Below are 26,013 nucleotides of genomic sequence, written 5' to 3'. Positions count from 1 at the left end.
ACTGGAAAAGAAAGCACGGGCTGGTATCAGAACATGAAGATGCAACCCACTAACGAGGATGAGCCTCTGAGCCACACAACAAGAGGGTCACCAGTAAATAGGCTTTGTCTGTAGACACCGCTGAGCAGTCTGCTGCAGAACAGCAAGCACCCAATGGGAATGAGGCCTCCCAGTACCTAGGGCAGGGGAGCAGTCCCACCTGGCAAGGCTGCGGGCTGTCTGCTTGCCTGTGACAAGTAGTTATGGGCAACTCAAGGCATCGCTGCACTTAACTGTAGGGCTGGGCTGGGAGTGCAGTGCAGCGGGAGACACACTGGGCATGTGCAAGACCCAGATTCCACCCCAGCACCAAAAAAAAAAAAAAAGGAAAAGTGAGAGGCAATGTACAGCTTCAGCAGAGATTAAGTAACCCAACAGCTGGACGTTTATTACCGAAGCTGGGGGTTGTTTCCCCTCCCTTCCTATGTTTTGTGTTTTCCCTTTATGTCAGTGACTGAACAGGAAGTGCTCAGAAATCTGCAGTATTCCTGTAAGTTCATCAATACATATTTTGGAGCATAAAGCAAGCGGTGGAAGATATTTCCTAACCCAATGTGAATTAGGGGTCCCTCAAATTTGTACATTTTCCTCCTAGTTTGTTTACATAATTTAAAATGTATGTACAGAATGATCTTAAAGTATTGATTCATACAGAATTCATAGTCTTGAAGACATACACTCTACAATCTCTAAAAAGGGCAGCCTCAGGCCCTAACAATCCACTAACATGATTCAGTACCTACACTTCACACCCCTGGGACAAAAAGCCTTTGTCTTTGCTCTAAGCCTGGTCTGCTGAGTTAACTCCAGGAACCTGGCTGCAGCTACGACAGAGACCAATCTTCCAACAATAAGGCTACATAGAACGGCTTCTCAGAGTCTTATCCTTCCCAGATTGTGAATCTGGGGTTGAAAACTCCATACTGGAATGTCTGAACTAACTTAATAGTTCACGAATGGAAGACTGCTCCTAGGAGTCTGTCAAATGTGAGTGAAGTCGGAGGAGAACAAGCAAACAGCCAGTCCAGTCTAGAGAAGACGAGGACTTCCGGAAGCCACAGTGTCCCAGCATAATGGGATCTTTCCACCTTGGTAAAGGTGTGTTCCATCCCCGGCAGGCCTGTAGCAGCATCTGGACTCAGCTCTGCTCTGCCTTACTGGTGATCCAGTCTCTGCAAACATGGTGTCAGAGCACCACACCACAGTCTTCTCATCAATACAAACTTGCATGATTCTGCTCATTTAGCTCTTGATTAAGGCTGAAGAACAAGGGTCCAGGACCAAAACCAGTACTTAAGGTTAGAGGGATGAGCTGACAAGCCCAACAAAGATGCTGGCAGATTCGTTTTCCTTTCAGTACATTCACAAACGTAATAAAAATCTTCAGTAACTGCTGTAGTGTACAAAAATAATTCACCCCTTACTTGCCAGTGTCTGGGGTGGCTGGCAGTGTTACAGGATGCCTGACAAGCTGAGGCTGCATTAGTGTTCAGAGAATTCCACACGAGTGAACTGAAGACCTGTGGGCCCTCATCAGCTTCCCAGTCCGTTCTCTCCTGTGGGTACCCGTCATTCATTAAGTATGTGAGCTTGTCTCCTTTGCACAAGAGAGAATACTTCCCTCACTATTAACGGTGAGATAAACAGAATTGTACAACTTGTCTGTGAAGAGAAAAAAGTTTTTAAAATGAAGCAACAACTTACTTCTCTCAGCCAAATCTTAGTCACGGTTTGTTAGCATTAGCAATGGGTTTGGGCAAAGACATTCATTTTGACTTCACAGGAATAAAACTTTCTGTCTTCAGTGAATTAGAAAATGACTTAAAAATTACAGTTAGAACAACAAACACATAATGTCACACAGCTGTGAAAAAATGTAACTGAAGTGTGTCACTGCCACAGGCAAAGCAAGTCACTAGAGATGAACGTTGGCTTCTTACATCAGGTCTGGCTTTTGCTGCAATAGTCCCTGGTAGCCTCATACCATCAGGTACCTCTGTTCTACTTAGCAGATCTCTACGAGCTTTTAGATTTATTTTTTACTATTTATTCTGTGTGTGTGTGTGTGTGTGTTTGTAGGGAGGAGGGAGAGCACGAGTGTGCACACGTGTACAGGCACACATGTGCAGACATGTGTGTGCAGGTGCCACAGCATGTATGGAGGTCAGAGGACAACTTGGGGCAGTTGGAGCTCGCCTTCCGCTATGCTGAGGCAGGATCTCTCGTTTCTGCGGCTGTTCCTACAGGTTAGCTGATCTGTAGGCTTCTGGGTGACTTTCCTGTTGCTGCCTTCTTGCAGTAGCTCTGGGATCGCAGATGTGCGCCATCACACCTTGCTCTTTATAGAGGTTCTGGGTATCAAGCTTGGGTTCTGAGGTGTGTGCAGCTCGGACTTTTCCTGAACCGTTTCCTTTTTGTTTGTTCTGTGGAGCTGGGGACTGAACTCTGGGCCTAAACATGCTGCATCCCTAGCCCACAGGTGGATCCTGGAAACGACTGGACTGTTTGTTAAAGACAAGGTCTTTTAGGCTGGCCCTCAACTCACAATCCTCCTGCCTCTGCCTCCTGAAGTGCTGGCATCACAGGAGTGTCACCAAATCTGAGTCATTAGAAGCTGGAGAAGAGAGTCCCCCAAATTTGCTCTTGTTGGCCTACGGGACAGGTTAGAGGACAACTGCCCAGACTTGGGCGGTGGCCAATTAGGATGGCCAGTTTCAACAGCAAGGTCATCAGCAGGTGAGTTTGGTTGACCTGTCTTCAGCACTGTCCCACCAACACTACAACAGAATATGTCATGTGCCTTTTAAACAGGAAGCAGCATTTTAAAGACAGGACCTTACAGACTCTTTCTCATAAAGCACAAAAATCTCAGCCAAGAATCTCTAGCTGAGCAGTTTCCCCTGCAGAGTGTCCCCGCTTTGGACATGTATAAGACCGTGTTAATTAGAGCCTCACTTCTCTTCTCTGTAACATTGTTGCTTTGCTTCAGAATTCTCAAATCCTGGTTAGCAGCCCAGAGGAGCACACTGATTAATAAGTCTTTTCAGCATAATCAAATGTTACTTTTCACACTTAAGTCTTCAAAAGCAATCAGCAATTTTGTTGGTTTCAAGTAGTGATGAAATCAAATGTTCTAAATTAAATAAGAAAGATGGTTAAAGGGAAAAAAAAAAACCACACTTACCATGAGAATAAAAAAGTAGAAAACCCACATCCATCCTAAGTTGTCCTGGATCAAAGACACCAGATACTGAAAAGGAGAAAGGGAAACCATAATAAATTCTTTATAAGTGAACCAAATGAGGGCTGGGGACATGGCTTTTGATAGAGTGCTTTGTTATCATTCACAAAGGCCCAGGGTTTGATCCCCAACACCAAATAAACTGAACATGGTGGTGCATGCCTGTGACCTAGCACTTGGAAGGGGGATCAAAAGTTCAAGGTTATCCTCTATTATACAGGCACTTTGAGGCTAGCCTAGGCTAAATGAGACTCTGCATCAAAACAATGAAACAACAAAGACAAGCAAGCAAGCAAACAGGGCTTGTAGTTAAAGCACTGACTGTTCTTACTCATACCCACCTGTCAGTCCAGCTCAGGGGAACTCAACCCCTCTTCTGACCTCTGAAGGCACCAGACATGCACACACATTCACAAAGGCAAAGCACTCAGGCACATAAAATATAAATAAACCAGATAAGGTAGCCTGAAAGGAGATTAGACAGGACTACTTTGGAAAATCAGGAGCTGGTATTCAAATAACAACTTGTCATTTATAGAGCTCTAGACAGGGTTATAGCATGCCCAGGCTGGCCTTGAACTCACGATCAGTAAGTCTGGGTGCTGGTAATGACTAAGGAGTTGGTGCAACACCTGGCCTCTATTTGCATATTATTACTGGTTCATCCATGTACAAACCGGTGGGGGAACCTGTGTGCTCTGAGGTCTGCTTTCAGCATCTCGTGCCTGCTCACTCTTCATCCTGGAGCTGATGCTTTTGGAAACAAACTGTCTCCTCCAGCAGCTCACTTTTCTGTCTTTTTGAAGTGTTTCTGAGGCACAGTCTTACTAGGCAGGTCTGATCAGCCAGAAAGTTGATATGCAAACGACAGTGGCCTCAAATGCCCTCCTCACTCTCAACCACACAGGGTTACTATGTTACCAACATTCCACCACCTAACTCCTTCCCTTTACTTTCAATTACTGAGAAGAAGGTAAGAGCATTTAACCCAGCTTTACCTCCCCTTTATGACAGGGCTGTTCAACATCTAAGTTTGCCATTTTATGATTTTTTTTAATGCCTGCGTGTGTGCTCAGCGTGACGCTGGAAGGGGGCACCTCCCACTGCCAATACCTCAAGTCCCCTGGACAGAGGAGCCATGTTTTCTCAGCTCGGCTGGAAGCCAGCAGGTCCCAGCAATCCTCTTATCTATGCTTCCCTCAGAGCTGGGGTTACAGTAAGCCTGGGACTCAAGGATCCTAATTCAGTCCTCTTGATGGCCCAGCCAGTGCTCTGCCCCATTTTAACCACTTTTAAACTCACAGGCCAGCAACAGAAACTGCACTCACAATGACCTACACCCACAACAGCTGTTTATTTCCCAAATCTTTTTACACATAATGAAAGCCCTGTAAACCACAGCACCCACAACCCTATCCACTGGCAGGCTCTATCTCATTGTTTTCTTCTTCCCTAAGTTGGGGTCTCACTGTAGCCTAGGCCGGTCTTGAACTCATTATATAGTCTAGGACAGCCTTGAACTTGTGGCAGTCCTCTTGCCCCAGTCTTCCAAGTGCTGAGATTACACTGACTTAGCAACTTCTAATTCTGAAGCTGTAAATGTGCCTACTTCATGTAAATATTTTTTGTTTTCTTCTGTCTGGCTTACTAATCATTCATGAGGGAAAGTTTCCAAGGTTCAATCACACAGTAAACATGCATTAGCATTTCGCTCCTCGTGGCTGAATAGAATTCCACTGAAAGCGTATATCACGTTTTTTAAAATCCATTTATCTGTTGAATGCCTATTTCCACCTTTTATCTACTATGAATAAACTGTAATAAACACCAGCATACAAATATTAGTCCTTGGTTTCAGCTGGGGAGAAGGGGAGGTAAACCTAGGAGCACTATGCTAGGTCACATAATAATTGCACATTTAATTTTTTGGGGTGGGGAGGATACTCGTATTTTCTCCAGCATTTTGTTTACGTTCATACCGGCACATAAGGCTCGCTCTGATTTTGCCTGGACACACAGATGTGAAGCACATGAGTGCCTGGTTCCAAAAAAGGGCCCTGGATCCTCTGGAACTAGAGTTACAGCCAGTTGCCAGCCATCATGTGGGTGCTGGGAATGAACCTGTGTCCTCTGGAAGAGCAGCCTGTCCTCTTGCCCACTGAGTATCTCTCCAGTCCCTATGTTCTGCTTTTTTATTACAGAGATCCTCACTAGCAATGAAGTCAGATATCAGTGTGGTGCTGATCTGTATTCCTCTACTAAGGCCACCGAGAGTCTTCACATGCGTTTATATTAGCCGTTTATACCTATTTTTTTAATCAAAATTGGCCCTATGTTTTCTTCTAAGAATTTCATAATTTTAGCTCTTTTTTTTTTTTTTTTTTTTTTTTTTTTTTTTTTTTTTTTTTTTTTTGGTTTTTCGAGACAGGGTTTCTCTGTGTAGCCCTGGCTGTCCTGGAACTCTCACTTTGTAGACCAGGCTGGCCTCGAACTCAGAAATTCGCCTGCCTCTGCCTCCCAAGTGCTGGGATTAAAGGCAATAATTTTAGCTCTTAAACTTAGATCTTCAATCCACTTTGAGGTAACTGTTGTAGAGTATAAAATAAGGATTCAGTTACATTCTTTCTCCCGGGGATATCTAGTTCCTCCATACCACTATGACATACTGCTGGAGAGATGACTTTCCCCTGCTAAAGTCTTGACATTAGTCCTGAAGATCACCTGACCACAGATGAGGTAAGCCACATCCTTTGACTACATCATTAGTGAAATGCGTGCTGGGAAAACTGAAAGCAAAAGCACTTATTGACCTGGTTTAGGTCCTATCAGATACGGAGAGTGTAAGTCCAACTGCGTGCTGCAGTGCGCCTGTGGAGGCAGAAGGTCAGGGTCAGCCTGAGGTCAAGGTCAGCCTGGACAGCAGAGCCAGCTGCCCTACCCACAAAACTCTCACCACCTTTACAGCTTCGGGAACATAGTAGCTTTCCAAAGGAGAGCTGTAACTCTACCTTTAAAAAATATTTATCATTCGAACAACCACATGGATGGTTTTTGTTTGTTTTTCAAGACAGGGTTCCTCTGTGCAGCCTGGCTGTCCTGGAACCCAAGGGATCAGCCTGAGTGCTGGGGTTAAAGGCCTAAGTCACCACCATCGGGCTAACACTACTGCTTTCTTACTCATTGTGTGTATATGTGCGCTCTCTCTCTCTCTCTCTCTCTCTCTCTCTCTCTCTGTCTTTCTCTCTCTCTCTCTCTCTCCACTGTACATGTGGAGGTCAAAGGACAACCTGCAGAATTCAGTTCTCTCATTCTACAATGTGATGATGGTCAGGGAACAAACTCAGGTGGTCAGGATTGTTGGCAAGTACCTTTTCCCACTGAGCTGTCTCAGCAGGCCTTTTAAAAACATTCTGTCAGTGTGCAGTTTGTATGGCACAAGGCACTACAAAGGCACTTGGCCACTACAAGGGCAGAGCACAACATTTCTTAGTGGATCTGGACCTATGCAACCCATCATTAATGCCGTTTAGCAATGTTATGACCAACTCCACAAGCTGCCAGCCCACCAGCAGGCACTCCCGAGCCACTCCACCCTTGACAACCACCAGATCAGTCTTTTTTTTCTTGTAAATTTACCAAGTTTAGACATTCCTATGAATGAAAGCACACTGTGTCTGCCGTCACTGGCTTCTTTCAATAGTCTATTTTCGAGGTTCATCTATGCTGTAGCCTCTTTCAAGCCTTCACTGCTTTCTAGCGGATGGACAATCCTCCACTGTGTGGATATGCCACACCCTGCTTACGCTTTCAGCAGCTCCTGGACGCCTGTGCTGTTTCTACATTTAGTGGATAAATGTTTACGTTTCAATGTGGACAACATCAGACGTTTGTTCTCGTTTCTCCTTAGTAGACAATGTAATTTGATCTAATCCAGAAATGTGTGTCCAAATGCACTAAGAGGCCTGGCGAGCTAGCCCAGAGGATAAGGACACTTGCCACCAAGCTTGACAACATGAGGTTGATCGCCAGAACCCACATATTAGAAGCAAAGAACTTTCAGAAATTGTCCTCCGGCCTTCACATGTGTGACACAGCACAGTTATACCCACACATATACACACAAAATAAACAACATACTAAGCACTGGAGATACCAATAGCTCACTTTTTATTTTAGTTTTCTGGAGACAGGATCCTGCTATTTCTTGGATGGCCTGGTTGTTACTGCATAGCCCAGGCTGACCTTAAATCAAAGCCATTCTGCTGCTTCCTGAGGACAAAGATCATAGGCATGCATGCACCACCATGCTATGTATGTATATATGTATGTATTTATTTATTTATTGAGGCAGAGTTTCTCTGTGTATCCCTGGCCATCCTGGAACTCGATCTGTAACCTTGAACTCAGAGATCCTCCTGCCTCTGCCTCCCGAGTGCTGAGACTAAAGGCGTGCTCAGTTTGGAACACTGTGGTCCAGGCTGGCGTTGACCATCCTGTGTAATGGCTGTTCTCCAGGAAGCAGGCAGCAACTGCTATGGCAACCAAGGAGGCAGAGGCAACACTTAAGGAGGAGTCCAGAGAACGGCTAAGGGCAAGGCTGATGGAGTCTTAACCTTCAGTCACAGAGTTTGTAAGGCAATTCCATAGGCAATGAGAAATCATTCAGAAATCCCCAAGAGGTTGCTCGTGGTGGCACACACCTTTAATCCCAGCACTCAGGCGGCAGAGAAAGGTAGATCTGAGTTCAAGGTCAGCCTGGTCTACAAATCTCTGAGTTCCAGGACAGCCAGGGCCATCTGAGAAATAGAACAAAACAAAACCCGCAAGAGAAGGAATAAACACAGCTGAGAATGATTTAGTCCTGACCCACTTGCCTGACTGTGTCAGTCAGACTCAATGGAGACCCACACTTACAGTTGGGGTCTAAACACTGACCCGTGAGACAAGTGGGAGTAAAACTTCTAGCAGGTGGTGTGGTAACACAGGCCTATAATCCCAGCACGTGAGAGGTGGATCAGAATTCAAGGTCAGCCTGGGCTACATAAGAAACTGTCCTCAAAAAGAAAATTCAAAGTAAAATGTCTGGAAAGTCAATTACAATATATTCACCTAATTAACTTACAAAGCATTAGGGAGACAGAATTTAAAAATACTCAGTGTGATGGGACTGGAAAGATGGCCGAGGGTAAAGGCCCTTGTCACCAAGCCTGATGTCCTGAGTTCAGGCCCCAGGACAAACACGGAGGAAGGAGAGAACAGATTCTGACAAGTTGTCCTGACTTCCACACGTGTGCCACATGGTATGCACATACATATACACACATAAATGTATAAAACAAGATGACCACTCACCTCCCTCAGACGTGAAGCCTTCCAAACGGGTGACAGTAGCCCTGCTTGATTTCAACCCCAGAGCATGCATAGGTAATTCTCCTACCCTTGTTAAATATTTTTTTTTTTATGTTTTTGTTCTTCCTGTGTGCCAGGAGCACTGAGGTAGGGCTACAGAGGGCACCAGGCCCAATGCTGCCCTCATGGAGCCTGCACTTCTGCAGTGAGCAGACACTGATAAACATCCACAACACTGGATAACATGTGGATAACTGCTTGCTTCCTTACTGACCACAGCACTAGCTATCAGGATTCACCCCACTAACCAAGCAAACCAGCAAACTTAAATCATCCGGACTATCTTGGTAGGGCTAGCTCTCCAGCATCCAAGTGGGAATATATAGGACCACAGGTTCCAACTCAGCATGTCTGCAGACCTCCAGGGTTCTGCATCCCAGATGATTTTGCTACAGGACACCTACAGCCAACCTCTGGGACCAGATATAAATGTCTGGACATGGAGAAAACAGACTATACTCAGAGTTAGCTACATGGCCATGTGGGATGCCTTCCATATTAGGTCCCACCTCTCAGAGGCTGAAAACCTAGGGCTTTCTGTACAGCAGTCCACAGCACAAGAGCGCCACCTGCCGTGGGAGTCAGCAAGTACACTCTCTTCTCACCTGGCCCACGGCAGCACCAATACTCCCGGTTCCATCAACGATCCCGGTGACAGTCGCCAGAGCCTCGCTGCTTCCTTGGATCAGCTCTTGGCGTCCCAAGTCTGCAGAAATAGCGGAGCTAACCATATTGGACGGTCCACCAATAAAAAACCCTGAAGCCATAAAGAGAACAGGTTCATGTTAAAATAAGATTCATACTTCTAGCCATTGATCAGAGAGATGAAATATCTCAAATGTCTTAACCAACATGTTGGGGAGAAACGGAAACTAAAGGAAGCGCTTCTGGATAGTATTTTCAGACTAACTGTATCTGCTCTTCTACAATCCCTTCTCTAGTGATATGACACTCTAGTGTGTCTACAGCACCTAAGGGAAAGAACATCACAGAACAGTCAGCCTTTTCAATGCAGTAGGCATGTACTCATTATCAACAAATGGCAGCCGCTTGTCAGGGTTACAGCAGAATTGTGTCTCCCAAACACCAACATGCTGGAAAGAGAGGGATGAGACAGTGCTCTTTCAAAGGGGACAAACAGGATTTTATCTGCCACTGCTCTTGTAAGGCCACCCCCTCGGGTGGGCGTAGCTTGGCTCTGGTAAGTGGAGTCATGTTACTGGAATCAGACCCACACATCTTGCTGAATTAAAAAATTACTTTTTTGGTTCAGAACTAAGTGTTTTAGTTAGGAGAGATGACAGAGGTTCTAGTTAGTCAACAAAATGATAGACTGGGTATTAGGACTATCTTGTACCTCACTGATACAAATAGGCATAATTATGCTCTAATTGTATTTTGAGAGAAAAGTTTTATTTTAACAGGAAGGGTGATATGTAGGAGGAGCTAAGGGGGAAGGAGGAGTACCGAGAGGAAGAGAAGGAGTAAGGAGAGGAGAAGAAGAAGGAGAGGAGAAGCTAGGTGATGAGAGAGAGAAAGAGAGAGAAAGAGGAGGGGTCATGGAGGCAGATGTTCACGTGTCTCTACCAGCCAAAGATAGTTGATATATCTAGGTTGGGTATTGGGCTACACTTCTGATTGAGCAATACCAAACTTATTATAAAGCCTTTGATTAACATTTTAAAAAAATTGTATAAAAGCAAAAAGGAAAAGGGGGCATGGGATAGGGGTTTTCTAGGGAGGGGAAATGGGGAAAGGGGATGGCATCTGAAATGTAAATAAAATATCCAATAAAAAACATTTAAGCAGGGCGATGGTGGCGCACGCCTTTAATCCCAGTACTTGGGAGGCAGAGGCAGGCGGATTTCTGAGTTCAAGGCCAGCCTGGTCTACAAAGTGAGTTCCAGGACAGCCAGGACTACACAGAGAAACCCTGTCTCGAAAAACCAAAAAAAAAAAAAAAAAACATTTAAAAAATTACTTTTTTTAATATAACATTATTTCCTAATTATACCTTGCTATTTTATCTAGTGCTCAAGAAAAAACCAGTTTGGCACAAGAGAAAAAAAGCTAGCTATTCCGTGCTTCCATGAGCTAGTGGGTGGGATTCCAACGTAAGGCCTTCTTCCTAAGTCTCCTTCTGAAGTCAAAGCCAGACCTGGGGCAACAATCCAAATTTTTAGGTTCTCTCTCCACAGGGACAGCTTCTGTCACAGAGGGTTAAGAAGTCACCCATGAGCAGAGGGGGAAGCTGGCAAAGGAGACATTTATCTTCCTATTTCTCGAGGTCTACATAGCAAAGGGTTAGTGTTAGTCCATCTGTGGGACACAGCTTTCTCTGAACAGAAGGGTCGACTGTACCTGTAATGGTCATCAGAAGCGCATTGATGGACTTATTGTTTGGAGAGCCTGTGAGAGAAGACACACACCACAGTGACCTGAAAAGCAGTTGCATGTGTCTCCATCGACAGTGCACAGCCAGCAGCCACATCCCGGCCACTTCACAATCCCTCCAGAGACAACAAAGACAGACGACTCTCAGGGCCCCTTCTAGCTTTTGTCCTGCCTGCCTCTGGCTACTGCTCAAGCTAATGAGATGTCTAAAAGCCAGAGAAAGACTCTACTGGCTTTAGAACACACACACAAACCCCAAGATCTACTAATTACAATCCTCCCGCTTTAGAAACCTTGCCTCCTTTTATGGTTTTATTGGCTCTAATGCTGTCCCTCTGGAGCCGCCCCTCAAACAAAGCAATACACTCCCAAGCAAGCTTTTAAACAGGTCCACAAAGCAAGGCAGATGACAGTTTCCTCCCCACACAAATAAAACCACGTGATGACAGTTCCCAGGCATTCAGAGCTAATCACAGATCTCTCTGTGGCTGACCAGTGACTCTGGGCAAGTGACTATCTTCAAGAGATGAGGAATCACTTTAATTGCAAAGGAATACTCACGACTATACCCAACAAGGGACCCAACTGCCAGGAACAGGCTGAGGGCCAGCACAGGCGCTCTCTTCTGCAGTACATCGGAGATGAAGCCTTGCAGAGTCCCACCTTCAACCACAAAGAGCAGTCAGTAGAAAGTGGCTGAGGCTGAGCTCAGCCGCCTGAGACAAGCTCCCTAGGGGCCAAAGATAGAGCTGGCTCTCCCAAGTCTCCCCACCACAGTCACTGCCCATAGAAAGGACACCACAAAGTAAGAAAAAAGAAAACCACAAAATCATTAATATTCACATTTACTACTTTCCCTGCCAAATAAAGAATGAACGGATTCCCTGGATTTCCTCATTTGAATTTAAAGCATGATGAATTGAATCAAGTGAGCCTGCATTTGCAGTCCCCCTGGAGGCTGGAGCGGAAAGATCACAAAATTGAAAGCAGCACAGGCTGACTAGTGTGACCTAGTGAGGCTCGGCTCCAAACCCACTTCTCTCCCTCTGCACTGAGATGCCTTTAATTGTGGAGGATACAGAAGTATGATCAGGTCTCAGGGTGACTACATTACGTTTGGCTCTGGACTTAAGACTACCAATAGCCAAGTTCAAATGTACTAGCAGTGTGACACCTACGGGCCTACTGTGTAGTTCATGTGCTCAGGGTAGCTTGGCTTCACTGTAACTCTATGCGTGAACATCACAGACAGATGTTAAAGGGGACATAGTGTAAAATCTGCTGCTCTTGCTTAAAGGTTCTGACTATAACACAAAGCCACTGTGAAAATCTGTCATAGAACTAGAGTTATAGGACATTTGCTGGCCCAGGGTTCAATCCTCAGCCTGGGGAATAAAATAAACCCGTTGTGTACTGCAAGGCAATTGCAAACACACACAAGAAAGGAAAGGAAAATCCTTTCTGTTTTTCCTTCCTCTGGTACCTGGCAATCTACAAACTAAAGTGCTATGTTTGTTTCCTTGGCTGAAGATAGTGGGACAGTGGGAGGAAGCCAAAATGAACACATTCCTACTCCATCTTGAATCTCTCACAGAATCAGCTTCAAAGCCAAGCCATCTCTGAAAGCACACAAAGGCGCTGCATTTAAAGAGATTCCCAAGTGTTCCCAGGACAAAAGACCTGATCCATCAACCGCAGACTGAGAGAAGACAGCCCCTATAAATCACAGCCTGTCCCAGGCTGGTCTTCCCCCCTATGGGCTTTTTGTTCTCACACAAGTTTGCATGTTTACTGGTAGGACAGGTTGGGAAAGACGGCTGTGGAGCAAGCAATAAAATGTCAAATGAGGCGAGATTTCCTAACTGTGAGAGATAGCAGGCGAGTAACTATGCAGAAGGAGATGCACACGTGCGTACCTATGATGCCTCCAACATCGTACCAAATGGATAACTTGTCAGCTTCGGCTTCCTTCCACCCGAAGTTGTTACTCAGATAAAAGGGCAACCAGAAGAAAAAGGAGTAATTCACTAGTTTCAGGCAGGCGTAAGCCAGTGAGTACTGCAAGAAAAACACAACTATCAACAAGCACCTTACAGCACAGCATGACGTCTTCCCTGCCTTTACCCAGAAGCCCTCCCTCTTCTCTTCTACTTTACTGGTCCCCCCCCCCCCAAAAAAAAAAAAAAAAAAAAAAAAAAAAAAAAAAAAAAACCTAAACTATGCACACCTTTTTCTTAACTACCCCCAGTTTCTTCTTCTATCATTTCTCTGGTAAAAGCAAGGCAGTATTTGAAACCCAGAAGCAGTGCATACTGTACCCAAGTGTCTTTATTTAGATAAAAGGTCCCTAGTATGCATGCTACCAACGACCAGCAGCAGCCACAGGCAAACTGGCCTAGCAAACCTCAGCTCATACTGCCAGCAGCCAGACCTTCTTGGTTCTCTTCCCACAGAGTTAATTCTGCAAACTACAGAGAGTAAGTGACTCTGTCATAGACAGAAAGACATCCACCTGAGGACCACTTTCGCATTAGAGCTTCCAAAAGCCCTACATCCCACAGAAAAGAGCCTTTCTGGTGGGCTCAAAAGGAAGAGCTACGGTCTTCACTGGCCACTGGCTCTCTTCTGAGAGAGAGCTGCCTTAAGTGGGTGATGGCTGAGACTCCTGTATTCAACACACACATTATTACCAGGAAACCCGGACTATTAGCATCAAAGGGAAGGCAGAGGAAGAGGGCGGACTTCAAAGGGTGTCTGGCTAGTACTCCTGCCCCCTCCCCCCCAGTGCCAGTGATTTCCCAGGTGCCACTTGTTTTAAAAGAGCTCCCCTGGCAGGCAGGGTAGCAGACACCCCGTAGAGAGCCAAATCCCAACCACCACAGCTCTCTGCCCAGACGCTTGCTACAAAGACAAAGGCTTAACTAGACTTCCTCTCCACCCGGCTTTGCCAGAGAACAATGGCTTAGGAGCACAAAGGAGCCAGCAAATGAGTTTCTTGTTTAGCCACAACAAACCGAAGTTCTGTGTCAACCAAAATGACTGCCGGTAAAATATTTTAACAACCAAAAGACACTATCTTAAGAAGGACAGGCCTAAAAGGGCCCAAAAGAAGCTGAGTTTCCCTTCCGCTAGTCACTGTCCTAGAATTCAAGAAGTAGAGGGCCGTTCCACTTGACTACCTGTTAGAAGGGTTAGTTTCTCAGCAGAGAGGCAGAGGGCAGAAGGTGGCTGGGAGGGACAGAGCAGGATGGCCTACACACTTGCATCATGAAAACAGACGCTTGTCAACTACACGATGAGCCAGACAAGATGGGTGTCATCTCCATCTGCAGCACTGAGGCACAGGGACGGGTTGGGTGACTTATCCAGGTCTCACAGAAAGTTACTGGGCAAGCTGCAAACACAACCTAGGCCTCGTAACTTCCACTCCAGTGCTAGGGCACCCAAAACATCAAGACAGACTGCAGCAGCAGGATGAGTTCAGCTCAGATGAAGTTGATCCTGACTGCAAAGGTTGTGGAAATGCTGGGATGCATTACCAAGAAATTCTTGTGTACTCTGTCCTAGTACTGGGCAACTCCCAATTCCCCAGAATGACCAGAATTCACAAATAAGGCAGATAATGAACCATTCGAAACCCCTCTTGGTCCAGGTAAATGTGACAGATTCAAAATACATATTTAAAATCTTGTTAATTTTGCCTTCATAGTTGCATGATGGCTCAGGATCAGCCTGTTCACAAGTCACATGTGGACACACCCACCCGACCCATGTTGTCTGAAGGTTCTATATATGACAGGGTTAAGTGACCAAGGCTGAGATTTTTCAGTCCTCCCAAAACTGAAAATACCCAGTCTCCACTTTTCATGGCTACCAGGGAAGCTGACAGATGCTACGCAATCATCTCAGGTTATCAGTAAAACGGAAGGCAGCATGCTCCCCACCCAGCGGAGCACTACTGAAGGCAGGAAGCCTGGCCAGCTATGGAAGGAGACAAGGGAGTCCTTACCGGTATGACTCCAGGAAGGCAGCAGGCCTGATGGAAGCTTATTGCCTTCACTTGGATGACAGCCCTGTCCTCCTGGATTGAATAATTAGGCTCGTAGTCATCTTCATTTTCGGCACCATTAATGAGTGGCCTCTGGGAATCTTCTTCTGAGCTCTCCTCTGCCCCGACACTTGGGAGACCTATGATAGTGGTAACAGCAGCTGTTTGCAGAGCACGGGCCTGTGTGCCTGGCCTTCCTAGGCTTTGCATGTGTCACCACTTACAAGGTTGATACTGTTTTTATTTTCATCTTGTAGAAGTGCCAACTAAGTTTCGGAGAACAAGGCCAACTATAGACAACTATTGAGGCTACCAAGCCTGTTCACTCAAGCAGAACTACATGCTTCTCTACTTCTGTGGCTTCACCTGTACACCCCATATTTAACTATTAGAAAATATCAAACTGAATCACTTTTATAAAGGAAAAGAATCCAGTTTCAAGATGTTACTTTTTTTTTTTTTAAATAATTTTTGATTGATTTATTTTTATTTATATGAGTACCCTGTCGCTGTTTTCAGACACTCCAGAAGAGGGCATCAGACCCCATTACAGATGGTTGTGAGCCACCATGTGGTTGCTGGGAATTGAACTCAAGACCTCTGGAAGAGCAGTCAGTGCTCTTAACTGCTGAGCCATCTCTCCAGCCCAAGATGTTACATTCTTAGGCAGTATCTCTGCCACATAAATCGTCTGCAAATGTTCAGTTCTTCCTGCACTCAAGAGACGGTAAGCTGCACTCCCCTCAACTCCCTGCATAAGATGTGGTATAAGATGCCGCTGTAATGAACAGGATGGACAGGGCAAAACTGCTCCTCTAATTTCCCAAGAGGAGAGTACAGCTTTCCTTGGAAAATGTCATTTCCTGTCCTTAGACTTCCTGGCTAGTACCAGTAAGATATTTCGGATGGAAGAGATGACTTCTCCTCACCAATTTCTTCTGGTGACACTAGAAGTCCAAAGAAGATGACGATCCCACCAGCAAACTGCACAGACGCGGTCACCAGAAAGGCGTACTGGAGGAGAGGAGGAGAGGTAGCTCTTACAGAGGCGGTCATCACAGCTAGAATCGCTATAGACACGTAGGGAGGCTGGGAACAGGAGAGACAGGGAGACTGGGAGGACCTCAGTGCCCTGGGCTTCCAGGCTGAGCACCTGCATTTTCCCAAGGACATGGCGGGACTCACAGACGACCACTAGGGTCACCTGGATACTAAGCAGCACTGTTAGGATTAGAAAATCAGGATTAGCCCCCAAATCTCATTCTTTTCATTATCCACACTCCTACAAAAAGTATCTGCCTTTGAAGACATTAAATCTAGTCGAGGAGATCAAACAATACCCAAAACAGTGTGAAAAGGTGGTATGCAGCTGAATAAACAAGAAGAACCTAGTAAGAAACATGCAAGATTGGGGCTGGAGAGGTGGCTCAGTGGTTAAGAGCACTGACTGCCCTTACAGAGGTCCTGGATTCAATTCCCAGCAACCACATGGTGGCTCACAACCATCTGTAATGGGATCCAATGCCTTCTTCTGGTGTGTCTGAAGACAGTGACAGTGTACACATACACAAATAATTATTAAAAAGAAGGAAGCATGCAGGATTCCGAAGGAAGCACCAGCTAAAGGAGCAAGGTGGTGTCAAGGGAACAGTGGAAAAACCACCTTTCAAGGCACAGGTGCTGCAGGTTGGGGATGAGACAGAGCATTCTCCACACGCCTTAAGTGAGGCTTCTACCTAGGACTACAGGGAAGAAAACTGCCACGGCAGGAGGAAGGACTCGATGGCCAGGCAGTGCAGCCAGCTTATTGACAATAAGGTAGAACTTTTAAACAAGTGAATGACAAGATTAAAGCATTATTCCAGAAGCCAGACTGAGGAGCAGCACAGGGGTGAGTGAAATTCACACTTGCACTAATTATTAGTACAACCCAGGTGTGACAGATGTGAGAGAAAAGGTGACTGTGATGGAAGGCAGGTCTCTGCTGGACCACAATAGCTACTCTCTGAAAGAGCAACTGACCTAACTATTGAGGCTTCTGATCGGGCATCCTACTTAAGAAAGTGAGCATTAAAAGGAGGAGTAAATCCTTTCCCCTAGTCCCTTCCCAACACACCCAACTCTCAATTGCCCAAACATGTAAACGCTGCTGTATTTTATTGTTCTCCATGGACTGTTAGGGACCATACAAGCTAAAACGACCACTTTCATTCTTCCTTTCTCCAAATGGCATCTCAAGGCACACTGCTTGGCCCGCTTGCTGTCTGTGAGATCTTCCCCATGTCTTGATCTCTTTCAGTTCTGAGCTTCTGATTCTATGTCACAGCTATATGGCATGTTCCAGTGGGAGCAGTAGAGTTTAAATACTTCCCCATCAGCTGACATTTAATGTCAACCTTTGGCTTTACACAGTATGTTGAGTTAACTGTAGATAGCATTTGTTTGTGCATGTGTAAGCATGTTCACTGGTGCAATGCTTCCTGGAGGTGGAACAGGTTGGTCAGAGCAGCTATAACTTGAGGCACTACCAGCAATTGCCATATCATTGCCTCACAGCCTCAAGGACACGTCAGGCCACCAACCTGAACCTTATTACGCTAGTAAATACTCAGTAGAAGCTTTCTGTTACTTCCTTACTTACTTACTTATTTTTCTATAAAAAATAGTTTACTGGTTAAAAAAAAAAACCTAAATTCAAAATGTGCCTTCCATGAATTTCAGATAATTCGCATACTTCCTTTTTTCATTTACACATAGAAACATTGGAAGGCAGAACAGGGACAGCTCAGCTCTCCAGACACTCAGCACTATGATACAGCAGGTATCTTCTCCTTCTGTTGGCTCTAGGGCCTGTTTCCTAGGAGAGCAGCCCTTCTAGCAGCCCTCTAACTCCTAGGTGTAGATGCCTAGGGCATTCTTGGCCATTTGATAACTCAGGAATACAAAGCAGTTAAAACAATCCAGACGACTGACAACATCTCATGATGCTACTCCTAAAGGCTCGAAAGTTAGAGAATGATCTGTCTTTATCCCTCTTTCTACAAGCACAGGCTCACTGAAACTCCAGCCAGCTGGGAATCCACTACCCCACCCCACTCAGCCTCTGCCAAATGCACATCAGATTGCTCAAGCCCCATCCCAAAGGCTACCTCCCACTGGCACGGACTTTAGTTGACAGTGTATCTGGAGACTGAAGGTCCCTTCGGAGGCTCTTCCACACCCACAATGGACATTGGGAGCCGGGCTGCCCACATATCTTGCTCAGCACCCACGGCTCTACACCCTTTCCCTTCTTGCATGCTGGGCTATAAATCAAGTACTCGAGTACTGGTGTTCATCACACAGCCCAAGCCCCTGCAAACCAAGCTAGCTTCCTTCTATCAGTAACATTACACATTGTGGCCCCCCAAACACAAAGCCTTCTTGCCAGGCCTATAGTGCATGCCTGTAATCCTAGCATCGGAGAGGTGGGGGGAAGAGGGTGAGGAGCTCTTGGTTAGAGAACTATCAAGAACGAGTGTACACACAAGCTGTGAAAGAAATACCCACCTCATAACCATACTGGAGGACCGATGAAGCCAGGCACGCTCCCAAAATGTTGCCCACTGAAGCACAGGCACTCCAAAGACCGAAGACAACTCCTCGGCTAAGGAGAACAGTGGAAAACCAAAGACAATATGTCAGAGGGATTCTATACACAGGTCAAACTGGAAAAAAAAAAATGGCTGAAACAGTAAAGCTGTGCATTACTAAACAACAACAAAAATCAACATTCCATTTAAATTTTTGAAAAATACACCAGAATGCTAAACCCAGATTCTTCTGAGATGTAGTGATATTACATTTACATTTAGAGGCTGGACACTGAGCTCAGAGGTAGAGCACGTGCACTACAGTAGTGAAGACCTGAGGTCCTTGTAGGGCAGGTCAAAGTCAAAGAAGTAGGGAACAGAAGCCGGGTATGGTGGCTTATGCCTCGAATCCCCGTACTTAAAAGGCTAGGGCAGGATTATGACACTCACACTACATTGCAAGACCCCATGTCAACAAAAACAAAAAACGAAAGATGAAAAGCTCCAGCACCGTAAAAATACTAAAACCCATCAAGGGGTCATGGAGGAGGCAAGTCAGCAAGCCAGGACATAGCTGCCCACTGAGAAGAACCTGGCCTGGGAAACCTGTGATTTCCGGCCCTTGGTCTCAATGGACTTTGTGATTACTTTGTGTTCAGTTTCCCAAGAGGTCCAAGTCTAAAGTCAATAATCTCCTGACTTCTCTCACTACAGCTGTTTCCTTAACACCAATTGGTGGCACTTCAGAGCCCGGGCAGAAGGAGCACAAGTTCAAGTCACAAGTACAAGACCAATCTGGGCTCTACAGTAAGACCCCACCCCAAAGGCTGCCTCTGATTCCCATGGACTAATCCTCTGTTGGCAGTGTACCCTGGAGAGGGAAGGTCCCTCAGAGGCTCTTCCACACCCACACTGGACACACCTACAATGTCAAGGCACACAAAGCCTCTCCCAGTTTTATCTCATCACTTCCTCTAGCATGACATTCTTGAAAGACCTCCAACATGGGTTACAACTTGAGCGTCAGTGTTCATCACACAGCCCAAACCCCTGCAATCCCAGCTAGCTTCCTTCTATCCGTAACATTACACATGGTGGCTCCCAAAGCACCACCTTCCTTGCCCAGCGTGGTGGTACACGCTTGGAATCCTAGCACTCGGGATGCAGTGGCAAGCCGATCTCTGGGGGTTTGACGCCACCAGTTTTACATGTTCTAGGACAGCCAGGGCTACATAGAGAGACCAGAAATTTGAAGCTGGGTTGGGAGCACACACTTGAGAGGCAGAGCAGGTAAAATTCTTTGAGTGCGAAGCCTGCTTGGTCTACATTAGTCAGGGCAACATAGTGAGACACTGCCTCAAGAGAAAAAGAAAAAAAAAAAGAAAAAATATTTTAAAGGGCTGGGGGATAAAATTCTGTGGTAGAGCACTTGCCTAGTATGTATGAAGACCTGTGTAATCTCCAATTCTGCCATTAAAAAACAAACAACAACAACAAAAAGAAATGCCTTTACAGTGAGTGCAGCCGTACTAGCCTGCTACAATATAATCAGACCACTCTTGAATGGTACTTATCCTTCCACAAGGCAGTTTCCAGGTGAACGTTCACAGCATTACAGACTGCTCATGACCAAGGGAACTACAGTTATGAAACTGGGGAAGATGGAGGCTGCGAAGCATCTGCAGTGCACGCTGAACACCACAGTGGAAGGGGAATGTCTGCTGAGGACTCTGCTTCCCACGTATGAGAGCAAACATGCAAAGACAGATGGGAGAGAAGCATGCCCCGACGACATATACACACTGACCCAGGCAAAATGACTAAGCTCCGAGTCAACGCTGCTTCTGGAACAGAAGCATCACCAACGATGGTAAGCCACAGGGCAAGTCTAGCTCACTCAAGTTACTCTCCATCCTATGACTCAGACTCGGCATGCCTTCTTCCAGGCTGGCTTGGAAGATCCATCAGCAGGTACTTTCCTTTATCCGGCAGCCCACACCACACATGGCAAGTCCAACATAGTCTAACCCGGAGGCTGAGGCATAGGACGATGCTCAGTCTAAGCCCCAAAGGTGGCAACATCTGAATTAGAGCTCTTGCTTGTGACCTTAGCATGTCCTTAGGAACACGGGTAACTTACTTCCTGTGTGCTAGCAGTATCTTCTACATGTGACATAAGTGTTCAACTACTGGGCTATGCCCCCAGCTTTCATGAGAAACTTTTGGGCCAAGTTTCCTTACTGTTGATGCAATGATAAGGTAACCACAGAGTCTCAAATATGGCAAAGAAGACTACACTCAAAAGAACACCCATACTGGATGCCACATGGGTGGGACTATTACAATCCCTAAAGGAGAAGAGCTTAAGAAGGATGACCTGGGACACACAGCCTAAGAATGTGCCTCTCTGGGTGTCTATAGACCATCACTGAAGTCCACAATTCACTCTGCCATGGGTCTTGTATCCTGGAACTGCTTGGAGAAATGATAAGGCACGCTCTGAAGCACCAAGTTAACAGGATGTGACCAGACTCAGTGACCCAACCTTAATGCAGTCAGATGAAGGAAACAGCATACCCAGCTTTCCCAAACCAGTTGCCCATCACAGCAACCACACAGGGCCAGCCAGTGGACTGCAGCAGGCCGTTCACAATCCACAGGCCGCAGTAGAACCACTTGTTGTAGAAGTGCAGCCATTCCGTAAGAGTACCAAAGACAAACACCTTTGAGAGAAGCAAAGAGAAAAGGGACATGTGACATCCACACTGACAGTTTCAATACACCCAACTGCTTTCCAGGATACACAAAAAGTACATTCGTGGAATAGGGAGAAGACTCAGTAGTATGAAGACCCAAGTGCAAATCTCTGCACCCATGTAAAAACTCGAGTGTTTACCCTTGTAACCTCAGAGCTGTGTGGGATGCAAACAGAAAGACTGCTGAGGCTTGAGGGATGCCAGCCAAGCACCAGGTTCGGGGAGAGACCCTGCCTCCAGAGAATAGGTTGGCGAGAGATAGATCAGGGCCCACAATGTACCCCTTTGGCTTCTGTATGTTCATACCTGCATACACACATGCAGGCACATGTTCTCACACACACACACACACACACACACACACACACACTCCCATTCTTCAACTTGCATCTTCCACTCTAGAAGTGGAGTCCTCATTTTCCATCTTCTTCCATCTGCTCCCTCATCCCCTCTGGGAATGGCAATCTCCAGAGGGTTGAAGCACCACACAGACCCGCGTGTGCATGTTCGGACAGGACAGAGCTAGGCACTGGGCATCAGGGCAATCCCAGGTGAGCCCAGCTGTTGCTATGGCAGCTACTAAGTTCACTCCCGTAAGTGAATCCTGTCTGTCATCTACTGAATTATTCATCAGTTTCTACCATCGGCTTATTTTTTTCCAGGCATTTTGTTCAAAGAGACTTTGATTCACAGTCGAAGCCTATTTTGAGAGGTCTTGGTATGGTTGAGTAAAACATTATCAGATCTCAGTTGTAAATTCTGGAATAAGCAAAAGTACAACAGAAAAATGGCCAGTGGTTGCCGGCCACTGAGAGAGGAGGGAGAGGCAGTCACTCAGCTATGCTTGTTTGGGGAAACACTACATACTTAAAGGGTTTACGTATACACTGTGATGTTTTTCAATATTAGAAAAGCATGTATAAGTACAGGTCATCAGCTTATGAATAAACTACTTTGATTTCTAAAACTTTAAGAAAAAAATTTTCCTGTGATATAAATGTCAGACACTGAAAAACTATAATAAATCAGAACCTAACTAAAGTCTAGGAGTTGATTCAATCAATAAGAAATCCTTACTAACTGGCAGTGAGCAATGACGATGACTCTGATATGGATCCTGCCTTGCACAGCACCTAACTATGTGTCAGGCGCTCTTCCAAACAGCCCTCGGACAGACGGACAGACAGACAGACAGACAAATAGACAGACAGACACGCATGCAAGCATGCGCGCGCGCCTATGTGCGCACACGAGCACGCGCGCACACACACACACACACACACACACACACACACTTCACTGCAGCAGCAGGAGGAGGGATCTGCGCCTCCCTTTGTAAATGAGGAAGGTGAAACTGCAGATTCTGGGTCAGAAAACAGGACAAGGCAAGCCCACACTGGCCCCGCAAGGGTCTATGGTGGAAAACAGGAGGACGAGGCAAGCCCACGCTGGCCCCGCAAGGGTCTATGGTGTTACTCTGGAAAGGCAGACTGATGCATAAGCACAGGAGAAGGGAGAAGACAGCAAAGGTACCAAAGAGGCCCAGAACGGTTCCTGCCAGCAGGGGAGGAAGTCAGGACTCTCTCACTGACTCAGAGATGTGCAGAGCTGGGGGTGTCGCCTGGCCACGGCATGAGGGCCATTTGAGGCACAAAGGAGAATAAAAGCACTGGGTAGAAAACAGTGGCCAGGTTAGGGCATCAGAAAGTAGTTAGTCTACAGCAAAAGCAGGCAAACGAGTGTGATGGGCAGGCAGCCTCAGCACCATGCTGTTTATTCAGACGATGTGAATCAAGGAAGGACATTTGGACAGTGGTGACCCACACCTTTAATCCCAGTGCTCAGGAAGCAGAGACAGGAGATCTCTGAGTTCAAAGCCAACCTGTCCCACAGAGGAAGTTCCAGGACAGCCAGAGCTATACAGAGAGACCCTGTCTCAAAAAACAAACAAACAAAAGATCCACCTAAGCCGAAGACACGAAAGAGGATGACATGAAGACTAGCTTCTCCTCCAGTCCAGACGGAGGTGGGGAAGGGTGACCTAAAATTCTAGAACATCCGATCAAAACAGTAGTAACCGTTTATTTTTTAATTTTATTTATTGTTAGTGTGTTTATGTTTGTGATATGCAAGTGTGAGGGGGTGTAGACACATGCAGGGTGCAGGGAGGTGAAGGCTGTCTCTCTACCCACGGTGGGATCGGAGGATTGACCTCAGGTCATCAGCTGAGCTCGACTCCTTTAAGCCACCTGGCCGGCCCAGTAATAACGACAATCATTATAAAATCTTCCAACTTACCACGAATGCAGAAGAGCACATGCCAAAAGACAGAACCCATCGCAAATTCAGCCGATCCCCTATGATGCCACTGATGAAGAGGCCCTAAAATAAAGCATTTCATTTGGTGGCTGTAAAAACAGTAACAGTCTAAGCTGGGAGCGCATTACACATGAGGCAAACTAGAGAGGTGACTGAAGAAAAAAAAAAAAAAAATCAACCCTTATTCGCATGTCCACACTAACTGCCTATGAATGTCAGTGCTTTAGCAAATAATATTACACTACAAACCTTCTGCAGGAAAAACGGAAACAAAAACAAGCCCCCAAGTAGGTTCCATCTACATGAGCTGGGTTAATCAGTGGCCCTCAGTCTTCCTGCAGGATTCTCGGAACCATTTGCACTTGGAGTTAAGAAGTGCTGCCACATGTACGCAGTCTGCTGGTGACCTGCAAGGCTCAGGACAGCACTCTGGCTGTCTGTGCCCCTTGGGTTTCAGGGTATCATAAAGCAGAGGATGCGAAGGCTGGGACAGGAATGACCAATGAGAGGCATAAGTGGCCTATCTTCTGTCTGTCTTCCCAGTGCCGAGCAGGAACGCAATACTGAGATCGGTGCAGACCTTAAGGGCAACACGCCTTACATTTCTACCACAAGTGTATAAAATAAATGACTGTCTCGACTTCAAACTTAGGTTGCCATAGGACCAACTATTTCTACTACACTGCCTGTCTTAATGATACAAACCCTTAGATGACAAATACCACAAATGTTTGTCCCTCCACACTGCAGGCACAGCACACAGGCATTAAAGGAGGCTCAGTGGTCTACAAATGCCATGAGAGGCCCTGTGCCATTTGTGAATAAGGGGGCAATGAAACGTTCTTTCAGATGATGAAATCTACTGGTTATATGTTGCTCCAGAAAGCAGAATGCCTGGTACCCACATGAAGAAAGACAGATCCACAGAAACAACCAATTTAGGGCTAGAAAGATGGCTCAGCAGTCAGGAGCAATGGCTGCTCTTTCTGGGTCTGACTCTCAGAACTCACATGGTGGCTCAAAACTATCTGCAGGTCAGATTCCAGGGATCTGATACAGATGCCAGGCACACAAGCAGTGCACAGACATACATGCGGGCAAAACGCCCATATACATAAAATAAAAATTTACAGGCATGGTGGAGAATGCCTTTTATCCCAGGACTTGGGAGGCAGAAGCAGGAGAATCTCTGTGAGTTTGAGGCAAGCCTGGTCTATATACACAGCAAGCTCTAGGACAGCCAGGGCTACACAGACCTTGTCTTGAAAAAAAAAATTAATTTTTTAAAAAAGATTTTATGCCAGGTAGTGGTGGCACAGGCCTTAAATCCCAGCACTTGGGAGGCAGAGGCAGGCAGATTTCTGAGTTCAAGGCCAGCCTGGTCTACAGAGTGAGTTCCAGGACAGTCAGGGCTACACAGAGAAACCCTGTCTCAACAAAACAAAAAACAAAAAGCAAAACAACAACAACAACAAAAAGTGGGCTCTGGAAAAATGGCTCAGCAGTTAAGAGCCCTGACTGTTCTTCCAGAGGTCCTGAGTTCAATTCCCAGCAACCACATGGTGGCTCACAATGGCTCTGTAATGGAATGCCCTCTTTTGGTGTGTCTGAAGACAGCAACAGTGTACTCACATATGTAAAACAAATAAACAAATTTTTAAAAAAACTAAAGTAGTTACTTAAAAATTAAAACAATATAATTACATAAATTATATATAAAATTTAGTAGCTATTCAAAATTTTATAATTATATATAAACTATATGTAAAATATATTTTTAATATATTAAATTTATATAATAAAAATCTTTAAACTTTTAAATTTTAATAAATTTTAATAATATTTAAAATATTGATTTTAATATTTCATATAATAGTTATTTTTAAAACAAAATAACATAATTTTATAAACTTATAAATTATACATTAAAATTATATATAAACTAATATAACTTGAATAAATAAAAAATTAAGCAGTTATTTAAAAAACAAATAAACTTTATAATATTAAAACTTACCACAGCATAGGAGAACAAAAAAACAGTATCTAGTGTCCCAAGAAAAAGAGTGGCTTCCTCTGTGCTGGGAAACAGGTGGTTGCTGCTCCAGATCTGCAGAAACACAGGACAAGTCACTCTGCTGCACCTTAGTGCTTCACACCCTTCAGACAACTGAAGCCACCACCAAGACTGCCTCACCCCTGTGGTGAAGGGCAAGGCAGTGATCTCTGGTAAGG

General features: G+C 45.5%; 1 protein-coding gene across 4 annotated transcripts in view; it reads right to left on the bottom strand.

Annotated features, from left to right (window-relative positions):
- Positions 1-401: 401 nt before the first annotated feature.
- The window catches only part of Slc37a3 (solute carrier family 37 member 3), a 42,976-nt gene continuing 17,364 nt past the window's right edge, over positions 402-26,013 (bottom strand). For 2 of the 4 annotated variants that reach the window (XM_034519320.2, XM_034519321.2), the window contains 12 exons: positions 25,796-25,888; positions 23,758-23,841; positions 21,281-21,426; positions 18,681-18,777; positions 16,061-16,145; positions 15,093-15,271; positions 13,000-13,141; positions 11,645-11,746; positions 11,051-11,098; positions 9,295-9,446; positions 3,224-3,289; positions 402-1,701 (listed from right to left, as the gene is read on the bottom strand). In XM_034519320.2, the coding sequence (XP_034375211.1) occupies positions 1,609-1,701; positions 3,224-3,289; positions 9,295-9,446; positions 11,051-11,098; positions 11,645-11,746; positions 13,000-13,141; positions 15,093-15,271; positions 16,061-16,145; positions 18,681-18,777; positions 21,281-21,426; positions 23,758-23,841; positions 25,796-25,888 (1,287 nt within the window). In that variant the 3' untranslated portion in view covers positions 402-1,608. Of the gene's footprint in view, positions 1,702-3,223; positions 3,290-9,294; positions 9,447-11,050; positions 11,099-11,644; positions 11,747-12,999; positions 13,142-15,092; positions 15,272-16,060; positions 16,146-18,680; positions 18,778-21,248; positions 21,427-23,757; positions 23,842-25,795; positions 25,889-26,013 lie in introns of all 4 variants that reach the window. The other 2 variants (XM_076913508.1, XM_076913507.1) reach the window with 1 other exon arrangement.

Source organism: Arvicanthis niloticus, chromosome 15 (assembly GCF_011762505.2).
Source record: "Arvicanthis niloticus isolate mArvNil1 chromosome 15, mArvNil1.pat.X, whole genome shotgun sequence".
In the NCBI taxonomy this organism is placed as follows: Eukaryota; Metazoa; Chordata; class Mammalia; order Rodentia; family Muridae; genus Arvicanthis; species Arvicanthis niloticus.
This window is presented reverse-complemented; position numbering and strand designations above follow the sequence as displayed.